The 18,693-nt window shown below is 36.7% G+C and overlaps 1 protein-coding gene across 1 annotated transcript in view; it reads left to right on the top strand.

Moving 5' to 3' along the window:
• The window catches only part of TC2N (tandem C2 domains, nuclear), a 57,004-nt gene that overhangs the window by 14,173 nt on the left and 24,138 nt on the right, over nucleotides 1-18,693 (top strand). The window contains exons 4-7 of the mRNA XM_043986689.1: nucleotides 518-619; nucleotides 4,425-4,655; nucleotides 14,878-15,045; nucleotides 17,748-17,839. Coding sequence (XP_043842624.1) covers nucleotides 574-619; nucleotides 4,425-4,655; nucleotides 14,878-15,045; nucleotides 17,748-17,839 — 537 coding nt within the window. The 5' untranslated portion in view covers nucleotides 518-573. The remainder of the gene's footprint in view (nucleotides 1-517; nucleotides 620-4,424; nucleotides 4,656-14,877; nucleotides 15,046-17,747; nucleotides 17,840-18,693) is intronic.

Raw genomic sequence — 18,693 nt, 5'->3', positions numbered from 1 at the left:
GGAAAAGGGGGCTATTACTACATATTTTAGCCAGGGTCTTATCTTTCCAATTTGACTGTAGGAGTGGATTTAGGTTCAAATCGTTTAAAAAAAATGAGGAAGTCAAGAGTTTTTCCCATTACTTTTTTTCAGTTTTAATATTAAGATAACATTTTGATGACTTTCAGTAAATGAAACTATCAATAATTTATTAGGAGGAAAAATTTATGGAATTACTTAAGGTACAGAAAGAAAGTGTTTTTGTACTCCTTTATCGACCTCAAAATCTTCATCATGCTTCCAAAATATAGGTAAGGATTATTCATAATCTTTATGTATTTTTATATGTAGTTTCTGTCTTCCCCCATTAAAATGTAAACTTACTGCAGGCAGGGATTGTTTCATCCTTTGTACTTGTGTCTCCACTGCTTAGCATAGTAATTGTCACCTACTTGTCATTTAATAATTACTTGTTGATGGGTTGAATAATTAATGTTAACTATTGTCATTTTGGTTTCTTTTTGATTTCTACCAACAGATAAATTTACATTTGGAACCTTGTTTTTATTGCTATGATAGTGGATAATAGAAGTAATGGCAACAGAATTTGTAAAAAGCTGCTGCAGAGGCTGTTTCTATGGTGAGATAAAAAAAAAACATAGCTGTGAGTTATATACTATTACAATTCTTATTTAACTAAATACCAATTATCCCTAATACTAATTGGTATATAATATGAAATACTTATTAATACTAATTAAGATAATCCTTGACTTTCAGACACTTGACTTAAGGTTAGAGATGACATGAGTATCAAAAGAAATCACCTTGGCAGTTAACATGGCTAAGAGAGGAGCTCTTTGTCCCTAGTGTCCCTAGTTACTGTATAGAAGGCTTTTCCCATAGAAACCATGTCATAAATTGTGTCTACATTGTATAGTACTATAGGTCAGTGTACTTTTTATAGTCTAAAAAGCTTTTGTGGGCTGGGTTGATAAACCTAATGTCATTTCCTTTCTCAAATGAAGTATCCCAATTCTTGGTTCATTTATGTATATGTGTGTGTGTGTGTGTGTGTGTGTGTGTGTGTATTTTATCATGGGTTCCTTTGAGCATGAGAATGAGAAAAAAGGAATCTTAGATTCTCATTTATCTCAACTTACTGTAGCTTTATGCATAATGTTATACTTATAGTAGATTTTTTTTCCCTGTGGGGAAATGTTTTTGAGTAAATAGGTTAGAAATGGCTAATATAAATTAACTTTTGATCGTGGGCATTATCAGCCACTCAAAATTGACATTTACTTATTTTATGTACATTCCCCCCCACCCCCGCCCCGTCCCCCTTTAGTCTAAAACCATGGTTCTGAATCTTTTAGGAGTAGTAGAACCCTTTATTTTTAAAAATAAGTTTTTATTGATATTTATCCTTTTACTCCCCTCTTCCAGAGAGCCATGCCATATGACAAATAGTATTTTTTTTTTATTTTAGTGAGGCAGTTGGGGTTAAGTGACTTGCCCAGGGTCACACAGCTAGTAAGTGTCAAGTGTCTGAGGCCAGATTTGAACTCAGGTACTCCTGAATCCAGGGCTGGTGCTTTATCCACTGCACCACCTAGCTGCCCCCACAAATAGTATTTTTTACAGAGAAAAATCAGTACAAATGGTCACTGCATTCAAAATGTCCCTAAATATGTGCATTGTGTAACACCCGAGGACCTCCTGTCTCCATGAAAGGGAAGGTTGGAGTATTTTTTCATCTTTTCATTGAGGTCTTGCTTTAATTTTTATAATGGTATTACATTTATTTTTGATTTTTTTGGTATGCAGTTGTTCTTTCCATTTACACTGTTAAGTTACTGTGTAAATTGTTTTCTTGGCTCTGCTTCAATCTGTATTAGTTCACATAGATCTTTTCATGCTTTTTGTATTCATCATAGACATTATTTCTTACAGTACAGTAATATTCTATTACATTCATGTACCACAATTTGTTTAGCCATTCCTTGGTCAATGGGAATCTACTTTGTTTCCAATTCTTAGCTATTATAAAAAGTGCTGCTATTATTTTGGAGTATGTGGGAACTTTCTTCTTATGGATGGCTTCCTTGGGGTATAAGGACTCTTTGGTTCAAAGGATATTGACATTTCAGTCACGTTAACATATTTCCAAATTGCTTTTCAAAATGGTTGTCCCATCCAAAGCTCCACCAACAATGTATTAGTGTGTCTATCCTTCTACAACCCCTCCAACATTGACTGTTCCATTTTTGCTTATTTTGGGGATATGAAATGACATGCCTGAGTTGTTTTGGTTTTCATTTCTCTTGATATTAGTGATTTGGAATAGAATCCTTAAAATCAAAACCAAAAAACTTAGGTGGAACTCCTGTAAAATATTCCAGTTATTTTAGAAATGCTTGTTCTTAATTGTACCAAATAATTGAAACATTTTTTTAAAGCTGATATTAAATATTAGGATTTTTCTTGACTTACCAACAACTCCAAAAGAATTGGGTGAATTCAGTTATCTCTTCCTTTTCATTCCCAACTCAATGAATCTTAGACTTTGAAGGGAACTCAGAGGCTATCTAATCCAACCAGTAGCTATAGAACATAATAATAGTAGCATTTACATGCTATTCTAAGATTTACAAAGTTCTTTACATATGCTATCTCATTACAACTCTGGGAGGGAGGTGCTATTATTATCCTAATTTTATAGGTGAGGAAACAGAGTCTAAGTGGGGTCACACTTATAGTGTCAGAAGCAGGACTTGAACTCAGGACTCTGAGTTCAGAACTATATCCACTGTACCACCTTACCAAATGGTTATCCAGGCTTTGCTTGAAGGTCTCCAGTGAAGAGCATTCTGTTATGTTTTGAGACAGCCCATTCTACTTTTGGATAGGTCTAATTATTAAGAAGTTTTTTTTTTAATTAAATGAGACTTAAAGCTGCCTCTTTGTAACTTCCATCCACTGTTCTTAGATCTTTAGTTGTGCATATGCATAACAAATCTAATGTGTAACAATAAGCCAGTCAATAAGCTTTTATTAAGTTCCTTCTGTGGTCTAATCCTTCTTTATGGCAATTCTTTAAATATTTGGAGAAGACTCTTTTTTATTTTCTGGGCTCAGTATCCCCAGTTCCTTCAACTACTCTTTGTTGGGTCTGATTTTGAGGCCTTTCAACCATCCTAGTTGCTCTGCACTGGATAATCTTCTATCAATATTGTTCCAAAAATATGTTGCTTAGAATTGAACTCACTGCTCCACATGTGATATGACCTGGTCAGAGGATAAGGTGGCTGTTACCTCTCTGGTCCTGGAAAATATTCCTCTTTTGTTGTATTATCTTATTTTGACTGCCACATAAATACTATTGATTTAATGAACTTGCAATTTCAAAAGTGGCAGCTTTAAAATTCATGATTTTGCTTCTCAGGCAGACTTTACTATCAGATCAATGGGAGAATGACATTGGGATGCATAGCTAGATGTAGCAGATTTCCCTAAAAGAGCACAGAATCAACACAAAGAGAAAACAATTTTCTTTTGTCCAAGAACCAATATAGGAGAAAAATTATAGCAGATGAAGGTACATGAGAGTTTAAAAGGGAATTGCTTCAATTATAAATTTTTCTTTCAATCCTTTTAAAGATAGATAAGATTACCTTAGCATGGAAAAGGTGACTATATTTCCCAAAACAGGAGTTGGGATACATGATCAGTCATAGGTCCATCCCCTTCCACTTATAAATGGGATGCAGTTTTTTTTGTGTGTGTGTGTGTGTGGGGGCAATGAGGATTAAGTGACTTGCTCAGGGTCATATAGCTAGTAAGTGTCAAGTGTCTGAGGCCGGATTTGAACTCAGGTCCTCCTGAATCCAGGGCTGGTGCTTTATCCACTGCGCTACCTAGCTGCCCCCGGGATGCAGTATTTTTAAGTTGCAATAGTTTGAGGGAAAATCTACAATGTATGATTGAAATACCCATAGGCCTTCTAGTGAGGATGAGCAGATTGGCAGGAGGGAATGTGAAACAGCTAGACAAAGGAAAAGTCATGATGGACAGTGAGAACTAGAGAAAAGGTAGGGTATTTCTATATTGGAATAAGACTTTTTGGGTTTGGGCAATATGTGAAAGAGCTACAAATCAACATGGGGGTATTTCTCTACCAACTCTTATAGATTTAGTTAGGAGTATGTATTTAGGGAGTTGTTTGAAGCAGGTACAACAGACAGGTTAAGTGACTTGCCTAGGGAGGGGTCCCACAACTGGTACCAGAGGTGAAATTTAAATCCAGGTCTTCCCATCTTTAAACCTACTACTCTATCCACTATGCCTTGCACCTTCTATGTAATGTTGTATTATTATTATATGTAAATTCATGTGTATTTCTTCTCTTTTCTTTTTGTTATCATCATTATTATTTGCTACAGCTTCCACAGAAAAAGACTCTAAAACATCAGTCCCAGAAGGACAAAATGTTACATGTCTACCTCCAATGTCTTCAGTGTCTGTTAAACGTCAGGTTGGCTGTACTGAGGATTACCTCCTTTCCAAAATTCCATCTGATGGCAAAGAAGTGCCCTTTGTTGTTCCCAGATTTAAATTATCTTATATTCAACCTAAGACTCAAGCAACTCCCTCACATATGGAGGAACTTCAAGGTAAATGGTGAAATGACATGTTAAAAGTTCACATGTGCAATATTAAATGTTGATACTGCTAGAATTTTTGCATTTCTAGGGTCATAGATCTAGAACTGGTAAAATCCTCAAAGGATATCTAGTTCAACCTGCTTATTTTACAAATGATGAAACTGAGACCCAGGGTTATTGTTGTTTTCTCATTCATGTAGGTTGTAAGATTCAGAGGTGGGATTTGAACCCAGATTGTATGACTACAAAGTCAATGCTATTTCCACTTTACTGTACTTCTTCCTTTTTTGTAAACCTTTTACAATTAAAATTTACTGAAAGAACTGGCAAATATAATTATTGAGCCACTGTTAAGTAATATTTGAAAGCTTATAGAGGCACTGAGGAGAGGATAGAGAAATATGGACTAGATAATAATACAATTACAATGGATTCAGAAATGTTTGGATGGCCTGACTCAGAGAGTAGTTGCATATAGTTCTATGTCAGTGTGGCAGGTGATCTCATTTTAGGAATATGTGCTTCACCCTATGTTGTATAACATTTTAAATTAATGATTTGGTTAACAGCATCAATGACATGCTCATTAAATTTATAGATGCCACAAATCTTGGAAAGATAGCTAACACACTAGGTAACAGAATCAAGATCCAAAAATCTTAACAGGCTAGACTACTAGGTTGAATCTAATAAAATGACATTCAACAAGGATAAATCAGTCAGTAAAGCAACAAGTATTTATTAAGCACCTACTCTGTTCCAGAGACTGTGCAAGGCACTGGGGACATGAACAGAAAAAGAAAACCATGCTTCCTCTCAAGGATCTTAGACCTAGGTACACAGAAAACCCCAAATTAAAGAAGGATATGGTTAGAGAGACATTTTTAGGTAGAATTTGCTATGAATATGATTTGTTAATTTTAGTGGACTACAAAGCTTGATATAAGATTGCAGTGCCATGACAACCAAAAAAAGCTGATTTTGTCATCTTGTGGTGGGCATAGCTTCTGTTAACAGGAAGGTAATGAGCCCATTGTATTCTGCTATGTCAGATCTCATCTGAAGTATTGTTTTGCAATGTCCTTCTTAAACTATGATCAGAAGACATTGGTAAAAAGTATTTTATAGTACTCTGGGCTTGTTATTGTGGTCACCATAGTTTAAGAAGGACATGGATTGATGTGTATTTAGAGGAGGGCAATCAGTTTGCTCAATGGTCTAAAAAAATTGGTTCAAGGAACTGGTGGTATTCTGATCTCAGAACAAGGGGTAGTTGATAGCTGTTTTCAAGTATTTAAAAAGTTGTTATGTAGTAGAAGGATTAGCCTTGTTCTGTTTGACCTCAGAATCAGAACTGAGAATAATTAATGGAGGTTGCAAAGTGGAAAATACGTTTGAAGGTAGGAAAACATCTGACCTGTCCCATTATTGGAAGTTATACCAGAGTACCTATGTACAGCTGGTATAATGTGCAAAGTATAGGGCTGGTCATACTATCCCTGTTTTTACAGATGAAAAAAACCTGAAGCTCAGAGGGTAAGCTACTTGCTCAACATCACCCTTTGTAGCAAGAGACTTTTGAGTGGTCAGAAATGGCTCCAGCTGGACGCCATGTTCTTTCCCTCAGGCTGGATAGAGCACTACAGAGCCTTCCACATGCAAGGTGTTCAGTTCTGGTAACCTGTATCACTCTCTCTTTTTTTCTTTTTTTTTGAGAGAGTGCTAAGCACTTGTCTTATTTGAGTTTTTTGTTTGTTTGTTTGTTTTTTGTGAGGCAGTTGAGGTTAAGTGACTTGCCCAGGGTCACACAGCTAGTAAGTGTGTAAAGTGTCTGAGGTCTGATTTGAACTCAGGTACTCCTGAATTTAGGGCCGGTGCTCTATCCACTACGCCACCTAGCTGCTCCTGTATCACTCTCTTATTTCTTAGTTTTGTAAAAAATATTTTAACCGACTAGCTGGGCCTAATTTTATTGAGGAGCTAATCTTAGGATGGACTAATCTGGGGACTTTTGACTGGCTGGCTATCTGACTGCTATTAATTTAGTATTGGCCATTTAAAAATTTCTCCACACTGCTCCCAAATTGATAAGCAAACAATTAAGAAGCCTCTTAATTGGGGGCAGCTAGGTGGTGCAGTGGTTAAAGCACAGGCCCTGGATTCAAGAGGACCTGAGTTCAAACCCTGTCTCAGACACTTGACACTAGCTGTGTGACCCTGGGCAAGTCATTTAACCCCCATTGCCCCCCCCACACACAAAAAAAGAAGCCTCTTAATTAAATAATCAAGGCAGAATTTATTTATAAAAATCAATGTAAACAATAAGGGTTAAGAAATGCAAATTATACAACCTGTCTGCTTTTAATATAATAAGGGCCCATGCTGCCTCTTGCCTTAGGGTATGCTCCAGCTTTCTCCAACTTTCACTTTTCCTCCTTCACTCCGCTTTCACTGCTCTGCTCCTTTTTTCTAATTCCAAGCCCCTTTCACTTTGTTGACCCCCCTGAAAAGTCTCTTACTGTTTCATTCTCCTTCTTTGCTCTTAGCTTTTTCTCTGTCTCCTCCTCAGTGTCTCTACCATACCTTTTTCACCGACTTCTCAGTGTCTCTAGTCTCCTCTCGTGTTCTCTATCTTCCAGCGTCCTTCTGTTCTCTTAATCTTCCGGCCTCCTTTTGTTTTGCTCCCCTGTATATATGTTCCTTCTCTCCCCTCAAACCTCAGGCTCTCTGCGCCCCCGCACACACCAAGCTAATCTACCAGCTGCACTAAGGCTGTTCCCAGTGGGGCTCGAGGGGCCGTGCCCCCTGCTGTGCACCTGGGACCTCCTCACAGGCTATGCTAGGGCCTGGCACAACAAGCCTGGGATCTCTGGGGCAGCTCCCCTCAGGGCGTAGGGAGCTGGGCCTTCTTTTTCTTTTTCTTTTCCCCCCAGCCGTCTGACCTGGTGTCCTGAAAAGCCCACGGGTTTTTTTTGGCTCAACTGAAGTATAGGGTGAGGGGCATCAGCCCCCAACACAGAAAAAGCCCCTGAGAGCCTAAGGCTTTTTAATCTTAGCCCGAAGGCAGGGTCCCCAAATCAAAATAAATTCCCACAGTTCTTTGGCCTGGAATTGGCAGTTCAGGGCTTTGCAGCACTGATGCTTCCAGGTTGCAGCCCCTCTGAGCTTTTATTTCTGGAGGACTGTGGCAAAGCTGGTTGTTAAGGCCCAAGCAAATTTCTGTAGCCTGGAATTGGGATCTCTATGGAACTGGAAAGAGTGAGGGGAGAATAGAGTACAGGAGGTAGGTTCTTTTGTAAACCTGTGTTGTGTCCTTAGGTCTGCTTGTTTGGCTTCGCTGCTGGAAGTGTTGGAGGTGGGAGAGGGGTACAGTGTGAATTCAAGGTTAGTGAGCATCACTGGGTTTTGAGTTTTTTCTTAACTTTCTATAGGATTCTGTATGTCCTGTACCATGGAGAAAGCTAAAGCTGTTCTATCTTTGGTACCTAATTCCTGTTTTGTAGAGTTTTAAGAAGTCATGGGTTTGGAGAAAATGTCTAGTGTGCCATCTTGTTATTCACATGATTTCCTGTACTGTACATTATTAATGTATCATGATGCCAATCTATATTTTGCTTTACTAGTCTTAGAATCCTATGGGTGTTAAGTAAGTTTGACAGTGATTTTAGTAGTAGGTTATAAGAAGAAGCCAGATTCATAAATGAATGGAAGAATTCAATTTAGAAATGTATGCCGAAGCTTGTTTAAATATTGTTGAACATGCTAGGATTGGATCCTTAATTCTTTTTCTCTTCCTTTACCACTCTGAATAGTTAATTCTCCCACCACTGGTTTGTGCCATTTTACAATCAAGTAAATTGAGAGCTCAGAATAAATATTTTCAGATAACTTTAAAACTACTAGTCCCCTCCAAGTGGTTGTGGTATAACCTTAGTATGAATTTGCTTTTATTTTTCATATGTCTGAAGATTATCACATGTTGCTCAGTGGTCATTATGTTTGAGTAGCTTGTATAGACAAGACATTTCATCTTGTTATTTAGATCTTGTTATTTTGATGTCAGTGACCATGTCAGTCTTTATTTTTTTAAATCTGTCGGTAACTTTTGCATGTAGTAGGTATGTAAATGATTGAATTGCATTGAAGTTATTACTGCTATGATGAGAAGCAGTGTGTCATAGAAGAGAGGGATGTCCTTGGACTCACAAAGATTTGGGTTCAAGTCCTGCCTCTGACACAGTGTGCCTACCAGCAAGTTCCTTGCCTCTGGCAGGTCTATACAATTGTAAGTTACAAGTGAGTTGCTGATCTACATTGGTGAAGGGAATTTCCATACTAGGAGTTTCTCTTACTGATGAAGATGGTTGGTTCCTGAGGGGTTTTTTTCCTCTTTTCTCTGGGTCACAAACTTTATGATTAATAATCACAATTATTTAAATTTATGAGTAATTAAAAATTACTTTATACTGTAACAGAAAATTCTACAAGCATACTTTTAAAAAAAGTTGTCAGGCCAGTCTAATTCACCGTTCCCTAATAAACACATTATATCTAAAACCTACCCCAAAGTCAGGGTTTCCTCTTTTATTAGCCAATTCCAACTCAACTGCTTAGCTTTGCTACCTATTTTGAGTCTTCCTTCCTTCCTTCCTTCCTTCCTTCCTTCCTTCCTTCCTTCCTTCCTTCCTTCCTTCCTTCCTTTCTTGCTTTCCCTGAGCTGTTAAATGTAAGAGATATATCAAGTACTTTATGTAAATATTTCACTGATAAGCAATTGCATTTACAGAATAGAGTCATGTTAGCATTTACAGTAATTTGGCTGCTTCTAGAAATGAGGAAGCTTAAAGTGGTTTATATGTATAGTCCAACTTTTACAAGATAAAATTCACCTTCATTTTTTCCTTCCTATTTGAAAGAGGGGAGATCAGATAATTTGCTTTTTTCATTCCTAAGCTTCACTTCTAATCTTCTTTCTCCACTAAATTCTGTGGCTCATTACAATGGAGTTGCATCATATGGTATTTATTTCACTTACTCATATTCAACTTTATGGACTTGAGGAAAACAGTGACAGAAAAATAATTTAAATCTTGTGGGTTATTCCACTCAATAAGCTTGTACTTTAAAGAGTGAGAAGAGAGATAGGAATCCCCTGTTCCCCCAATCATATCAGGTCCCTTTGTTTGGTACAGTGTAATACTAGAATCTCATCTTCCTACCCACAGTGTAGTCATTCTGCTGAGGCTAATAAGAGGGACAACTTGTTCTTGGTCTTTGTATCATTTCTGCTGACCTCTAGAGGGCCCTTGCTGGGCATCTTTTGATTTCCTTAGTGAAACAAGAAAAGAAAGTTATGTGGTAATATGATTTCCTAATATAATCAGTGTGAAGCCTATTCAAAGGTACCTTTCCCTCTATAAGTTTTCTTGTTAGCTATTTTTAAACATCTGTATTTGCATTTTTCTTTTCACAGAGAAGTCTCATTGAGGCTCTTTCCTGATAAAATATATATTCAATTGTTTCTATTTTCTGCTCTCTGATACAGATTGCCTTCTTTAAAAGAGACTGAGTTCCCTTTGCCAGCTACAACAGTTAGAGATACTGTACTGTGTATTTTAAGGAGGAATTTAAGCTATTTTCTTTTAAAAAATTTTGTTGGTTAAAGCACCGGCCCTGGATTCAGGAGTACCTGAGTTCAAATTCGGCCTCAGACACTTAACACTTACTAGCTGTGTGACCCTGGGCAAGTCAGGGGTAGCAATCATGATCTGACAAAGCAAAAGCAAAAATAGACAATTAAAAGGGACAATCAGGGAAACTACATTTTGCTAAAAGGTACCACAGACCATGAAATAAGATAAAAAATGTTTACAGCAAGTTTTTCTGGTAAAGGCCTCATTTCGCAAATATATACTGAGTATGGAACTGAGTAAAATTTATAAAAATAAAAAATTGCCTCACTAAAAAATTGAGGCTCTTTCCTGATAAAGGCCCTTTTGAGGCCCAATTGCCTCACTAAAAAAAAAAAATTTGTTGTTTATTTTTAACATTTTCTTTTTAAATTTTGAGTTCCAAATTCTCTCCCTCTGTTTGATCTCCTCCTCCACTGATTGAGAAGGCAAATAGTATATTAATCATTTATGTGAAATTATGCAAAACATATTTCACATATTTTTTAAAAAAGAAAGTGAGAAAATTATACTTCAGTTTATGCTCAGTTCATCAGTTCTCTTTTAGGAATTGGATAACATTTTTTCATCATGAGGTCTTTGGAATTCCCTTGAATCATTGCATTGATCAGAGTAGCCAAGCCTTTCACAATTGATCATTGTTATAACATTGCTTTTACTGTGCACAATGATTTTTCAGTTCTCACTTCGTTTTGCATCAGTTCACATAAGTCTTGTCATGTTTTTTCTGAAATCACTCCCTTCATTATTTCTTATAGCAGAACAGTACTCTGACAGAATGAAATGTCACAACTTGTTCAGCCATTCCCCAGTTGATGAGCATCCCTCCAATTTCCAGTTCTTTGCCACCACAAAAAGAACTGCTATATATATTTTTGTACATGTAAGTCCTTTCCCTTTTATCCTTTGGTATATAGACCTAGTGGTGAGATTGCTGGGTCAAAAGGCATGCATTGGTTTCATATTTCTTTGGGGGCATGGTTCCAAATTGTTCTCCAGAATGGTTTGAATCAACTCACTACTCCACCAGCAGTTCATTAGTGCACCTATTTCCCCCTCATCACTCCACCATTTATCATTTCTGATAGGTATGAGGTGGTTTATAAGAGTTATTTTAATGTGCACTTCTCTAATCAATAGTGATTTAGAACATTTTTTTCATTTTTTTCTGGTTATGGATAGCTTTGATTTCTTTTTAAATTTTTTAAAAATTAATTTAATTTAATTTAATTTAATTTTTTGGTTTGGCAGTTGGGATTAAGTGCCTTGCCTAGGGTCACACAGCTAGTAAGTATTAAGTGTCTGAGGCTGGATTTGAACTCAGGTCCTCCTGACTCTAGGGCTGGTGCTCTATCCATTGCGCCACCTAGCTGCCCCGCTTTGATTTCTTCTAATAATTGCCCGTTTTTGTCCTCTGTTGTTTAGTCATTTTCAGTCATGTCTGATTCCTTGTGACCCCTTTTTGGGATTCTCTTGGCAAAGACACTGGAATGGTTTACCATTTCCTTCTTTTTTTTTTTTGGTGGGGCAATGGGGGTTAAGTGACTTGCCCAGGGTCACACAGCTAGTAAGTGTCAGGTGTCTGAGGCTGTATTTGAACTCAGGTACTCCTGAATCCAGGGCCGGTGCTTTATCCGCTGTGCCACCTAGCTGCCCCTTACCATTTCCTTCTTCAGCTCATATTACAGATGAAGAAACTGAGGCAAACAGGGTTAAGTGACTTGCCCAGGATCATAGAGCTAGTAAGTGTCTGAGGCTGGATTTGAATTTAGGAAGATGCTATGAGTCTTCCTGACTCCAGGACCAGCACTCTATCTAATGTGCCTATCTCCTGCCACTTATATATCCTTTGGCCATTTATTAATTAGGGAATATTTTTTATTTTTATAAATTTTACTCAGTTCCATACTCAGTATATATTTGTGAAATGAGGCCTTTACCAGAAAAACTTGCTGTAAACATTTTTTATCTTATTTCATGGTCTGTGGTACCTTTTAGCAAAATGTAGTTTCCCTGATTGTCCCTTTTAATTGTCTATTTTTGCTTTTGCTTTGTCAGATCATGATTGCTACCCCTGCCTTTTGTTTTTTTTCTAATTTAGCTGTGGCATATCAGCTCCACCACTTTATGTGTGTATTCCAAGTGTGTCTGGTTTCTAATTCATTTTGCTAACTGCTTCTGTTTTATAGGAGAGTACATTTCATTCATACTCATAGTTATGATTACAAATTATATTTTTCTCTCCATCCCAATTTCTTGTTTCTTCTTCTTTTTCTTTTTACCTTGTTACTCCTCAAAAGTCTATTTTGCTTATAACCACTGCCTCCCTTAATCTGTCCTTCCTTTTATCATTCCTTCCCTCCTCCCCCATTTTTTTCTTTTATCTCCTCCTATTTCCCTATTGGTTAAGTTACATTTCTATACCAGCTAAATGTGTATATATATTCTTCCTTCTGAACTAATTCTTATGAGAGTGAAGTTCAAGCATTGTCCATCACCCCCTGCTTTTCCTTGTGTGCCTCTTTTAGGTGAGAAAGAATTCCCCATTCTTCTTCTTCCTTCCACCTTTTAGTTCAACCTTTTTTCTTACCCCTTCTTTTTATTTAGGAAATCATTTCAACATAATTGACTCACATTCATATCATCTTTGTAAACTCCTTTTAACTTAAACTATCTCTCTTTGATCTATTTTCTAGATCATTTGTTTTTCCAATGATATATTTCATGTATTCTTCTATATTTTCGATCTTAACTTTGTTTTATTGTTTTTTGATGTGTCATAGTGTCATTAACTTCCACTTGGCCTACACTAAGTTTTAAGGATTTATTTTCCTCAGTGAACTTTTGTACCTCTTTTTCCATTTGGTCAATTCTTTTTTTAAAGGAGTTCTTTTCTTTTCTTTTTTTTTTTTTTAATGTATGAGGTATTTTATTTTTTCCGTTACATGTAAAGATAGTTCTCAACTTTTGTTTATACATGCTTTACAATTTCAGATTTTTCTCCCTCCCTCCCCTCCCTCCCCCCTCCCCTAGACAGCAGGTAATCTGATATAGGTTATATCTCTATACACACACATATATATATATATACATATATATACATATACACATAATAACATTAATCCTATTTCTGCATTAATCCTGTTACAAGAGAAAGAATCAGAGCAGTGATGCAAAACCTCAAAATAGAAAAAAAAAACAGGAGTTCTTTTCTTAAATGAATTTTTGTGCCTCTTTCATTAGGCCAATTATTTTTTTAGGGTTTTATTTTCTTCAATAATTTTTGTGCCTCTTTTTACCAAGTTGTCAATTTTATTTTCATACTTTTCTTGCATCACTCTTATTTCTTTTCCCAGTTTTTTCCTCTACCGTTCTTGTATCTTTAACTCTTCTAGGAAGTGTTGGGCTTGGGTCTAATTAGCCTTTTTTCTTTGATGCTTTTTTGGGTAATTATTTTCACATTGTTGTCTTCTTCTGAGTTTATTTCTTGGTCTCCCTTGCCACTTCAGTACTTTTTATGTTCAAATTCTATTTTCATTGTTGTTTGCTTATTTTTTCTAGCCTATTTCTTGACTTTGAACCTTTTGTTAAAGTTGGCCTCTGCTTACCTTGGAGTAGAGAGGCACCATTCCAGGTTTCACACTCTTTTTGAGCTGCTGTTCCTGGGGCTAGTTTCAGTGCTTTCAAGATGGTGTGATGCCAGGAGAGGTGTGGTCAGTACTCTCCTGATCTGTGGTCTTATCCTTACCCAAGAAAGTCTCCAACCCTCTGTAGCCACAAATGGTAGGGCTCCTCTTTGCCTTGGAATTGTGATCAGGGCCTCTGCTTCCTTGTGACCAACATGTAGAGTTTTTCTCTGTCCTGGGACTGTGACCCAGAACTGTGTATGTGCAATAGAGTTTCCAGTCTGTACCAGCTCTACCCAGTACCAAGAAAGGGTCTTCTATGATCTCTGAGCAGTTGTCTGACCTCCTCACCATGTCTGAGCTGAGAGCTCTTGAAGGTGCTGTTGCTGTTGCTATGGTCATTGTTGCTGCCATGATGTGTGTCCCTGGGGTCCAGACACACCTTCACTCTGGTGTTATAAACTTCTCCTGCCAGTCTCCTAAGCTTTCTTAGACCAGAAAAATGTCTCACCCTGACCTTTTGTTGACTCTGCCACTCCAAAATTTGACTTGAGGTGGTATTTTAAAGTTGTTTGTAGGAGAATGTTGAGAGAGTTCAGCTGGGATTCCTCTAATCCACCATCTTGGCTTTGTCCTCTCCTAAGCTATTTTCAAGCTATTCACATAAAATACAACTTCCTGGTACTTTTCTATTGCTTTATTCCTTGGGGGAATGGATTATGACTTCCCCAACTGTGATGGAAGTCAAATGTCCAAGCTTAAACTAGTCATGAGAAAATTCCTAAATTTTTCTTTTCTACCTCTTTGTCCTATTCCACTCTTGTTTCACTTAAAGTTGTGTTTCCATAGAACCAATTAACAATGTTTGGTGAGGTGTGTCTATATAATACATTTAATGGACATTGTGTTTTTCAGGTTCTGCCAGAGCCTCCTTTACAGATCGAAAAACAGAACTTTGCAGTTCACCTTTGGATGGATCTAACTATGACATATATAATCCAGTCTTCATGCATCAGCATGTATCACCAGACTTAACTAGGCGATTTCCTCCTAATGGTGAAGCTCTGAGGCTATCTGGGTCAGGTAGGAAGTAGTGTTCTGCTATCTTTACACTCTTCCCCCAGCATATACAGAAGCAAAGCTAAATCATAGTACTCTGCAATAACATTCTTGTTATTGGAAATAAAGTTTTAAAAGTTGTTGCTTGGGTGTAGTTAAAATGCATAGTTTTCATTTAGGGCAGCTAAGTGATGCACTGGATAGAGCATTGGCCCTAAAGCTGGGAGGACCTCAGTTCAGATCTCACCTCAGACACTTAACTAGCTGTGTGACCCTGGTTAAGTCACTCAACCCCAATTGCTCTAAACATCTGAGGTCATCTCGAATCATTCTGATGTATATCTTGCCACTGAATCCAGATGGCTCTGGAGGAGAGAGTGAGGCTGATGACTTTGCACAGTCCTGCCTCACTTAAATCCAATTCACTGCAACTCATGACATCACCCTGATTTCATGGTCCTCTTTTTTTTTTTTTTTTTGCAGGGCAATGGGGGTTAAGTGACTTGCCCAGGGTCACACAGCTAGTAAGTGTTAAGTGTCTGAGGCTGGATTTGAACTCAGGTACTCCTGAATCCAGGGCCAGTGCTTTAACCACTGCGCCATTGAGCTGCCCCCTCATGGTCCTCTTTGAGAATGAAGGACAAACAATATAACAACAAACAACAACAACTTTTTATTTGGTAATTTAGTACTTGTAAGGCAGCATGGTAGTATGGAAAACTTTTGCAGATGGAAGCTGTGGATTAGATGGTTGGCTCTGCCACTTAGTACTACTACTACCTGTGACTTTTGGAAAGTCACTTAGCTTTTTTGAGAGTTGGTTTATTCTTCAGTAAGATGAAGGAGTTGGGCTAGATGACCTTCAAGGTCCCTTCTAGCACTAAGTTCATGATTCTATGACATATTTGTGTATGATAAGTCACCTAATTTGGGCAAACCTTAATTACACTTTAATTTTCCTTGAGAGAAAGAATCTTTGCTTTTAATATTGCAGTATGTTCATTTGCAAATCCTCCTTTAGAAATGTTAATATTATCTTTTTTCTTATGTAAGAAGAATTTTGTACAGTAATAGAAGAATAGCATCTGTTAATATTTTGATGACTACAAACCTTTTGATTAGTGTAAACAAAGGAAGTAGATATTATATAATGGTGGAAATTTTTCATTTCATTTTTTGTCAAGGTGAATTTTTGTAAAAGTTAAATGTTGCACTTAATTTAAAAATCTTTTCTGTAATTACCTCATTTATAAAATACTAGCTAGTTTTCAAGGATATATCCCTAATCCAGTTACAATAATAACAGCACACATGTAGTGCTTTAAGGTATGCAAAAATTTTTTTTGCACATTACAATGTTTTAATCTCAAAATCTAATAACATAAGCATTTACTCTTTTTAAAAATTTATTTATTCATTTATTTATTATTTGTGGGGTCACACAGCTAGTGAGTGTCAAGTGTCTGAGGCTGGATTTGAACTCAGGTCCTCCTGAATCCAGGGCCTGTGCTTTATCCACTGCGCCACTTAGCTGCCCCCCAGCATTTACTCTTAAAAGGTGTTGAGTCAGGAGGATTGAGTGCTTGATTTTTTATTTTTGTCTGTGATATGTACTAGCTGTGTGAATATGATGAGTCATTTAACTTTTTTTTTTTTTAGTGAGGCAATTGGGGTTAAGTGACTTGCCCAGGGTCACACAGCTAGTAAGTGTTAAGTGTCTGAGGCCGGATTTGAACTCTGGTACTCCTGACTCCAGGGCTGGTGCTCTATCCACTACGCCACCTAGCTGCCCCAAGAGTCATTTAACTTAATTTCATTTAACTTCAGTTTTAACATGCACTTGTCTTTTTTTCTAATTTGACATTGAATTTGACCATTGTTCTCAATGGTCAGAATTTTGCTTGTATATAAACAGCAATTACAAAATTGTTCCCATACTAGTAACCAGTGCTTTCCTATCTATTAATGTATAGTTGATTTCATTTTTTTCCAGTTACATGTAAAGATAGTTTTCAATATTCATTTTTTTTTTTTGTCGAGGCAATGGGGGTTAAGTGACTTGCCCAGGGTCACACAGCTAGTAAGTGTCAAGTGTCTGAGGCTGGATTTGAACGCAGGAGCTTCTGAATTCAAGGCCAGTGCTTTATCTACTGCGACACCTAGCTGCCCCTCAATATTCATTTTTATAAGATTTTGAGTTCCAAATTTTTCTCCCTCCCTTCCTTTCCTCCTCCCCAAGATGGCAAGCAATCTGATATAGGTTAAATATGTCCAGTCACATTAAACATATTTCCACATTAGTCATGTTGTGAAAGAAGTTGATTTCATTTTTTTGCGATATTATAGTTTGCCATTTACAGCACATTTTGATTCTCTCTTCAAAGAAAGTATTCATGTTATTCAGAGGTGAAGCTTCTGATTAGTATTATAAACCTTTTGTTTATGTTTATCACAACTCCCCCTGTGTACACTGTGAAGTGACTTGTCTGCTAAGGTATATCTTGACTTGGTTAGGAGAATCTTACCTAGTTCTTCATGTTGTTTTTTAACCACTTTGTTCTCTACAACAGCTGATTTAATCAAATTGAATAATCAAAATAAATCTAAACTAATTTTTGATAAAAATCCTTTTTTCAGAAGGTTATATTTTTCTATTAAGACAGTAAGTCCATTTTTCCTTCATGACATAAATACAATTCCAATGTGTTTTTTATTTCCCTTTACAGTTTGTGACTTACGGAGCCCCAAAACACCTGGGTCCCCTGGACTAAGCAAATCTATGTTTGATCTTACAGGTTCATCACAGCGATTCATCCAAGTGAGTTGTTAAAATACATTTACTTTGTTCTAGTAATTGATTTTTAGATTAGAGAATTCCAGAAATTTATACAGTTTAGTAAACTGCAATGGGAACAATAAATTATGATGGAATCCCTCTTTTACCTCAATGTAGGATGAATAAGTACTTGAAAGTATTAAGATACATAATTTCAGGAAAGTTTCAGTTGACAACTAAAATATATTTTTTTTCCTTGGATCTCCTATTTCTTATTTGGTATATACTTAGGGAAACCTGATTTCTCTGGAACTTAAACTTTGATCTGAAATTACTTATCTAAGTTGCCTTTTCTCTTTGAATGTAACTACCTATAAAAAAAAATCAATCCATTGACTGTCAAGTTTTTGCACTTGGTGCCAATTGAGAGAACAAGAAAAAATATTGCTATTGCATACCAAAAATCTGAATAATTTTATTTCCCTATATTTTGCATATAGCTGCAACTCTCTAAGACTATATATTTTAGAGAAGGTGCTGTCCTACATTCATAAAGGAAATTAGTTACTGGACCCAGTAAAGGTCATAGATCAAGTCCAAAAAATAAAAACACATACATCTATTTGGAATAGAAAAAAAACCCCAGTTCATTGTCTTAAAATAATTTTATGAATGGCTGAATTTTAGGGGACTGTAATACTTTAGAAGAAGTTTTCTCTACATTATTTATTACATATAATTATCAATGGCTTTAACATATTTTATTTCTCTTTATAATAAAACTGAACTGAGCATGAACAATGTTTTTTCATTTGGTAAAAGTATAGAATTTTTCAAGCACTGCTCTTAAAGTCAGGAGAAATATAGGTCAAATCACTGGTTACCTCTGTGACCAT

This window comes from Dromiciops gliroides, chromosome 2 (assembly GCF_019393635.1).
Source record: "Dromiciops gliroides isolate mDroGli1 chromosome 2, mDroGli1.pri, whole genome shotgun sequence".
Classification (NCBI taxonomy): domain Eukaryota; kingdom Metazoa; phylum Chordata; class Mammalia; order Microbiotheria; family Microbiotheriidae; genus Dromiciops; species Dromiciops gliroides.
The sequence above is the reverse complement of the archived record's forward strand: the minus strand, read 5'-3'. Positions and strand labels throughout refer to the sequence as shown.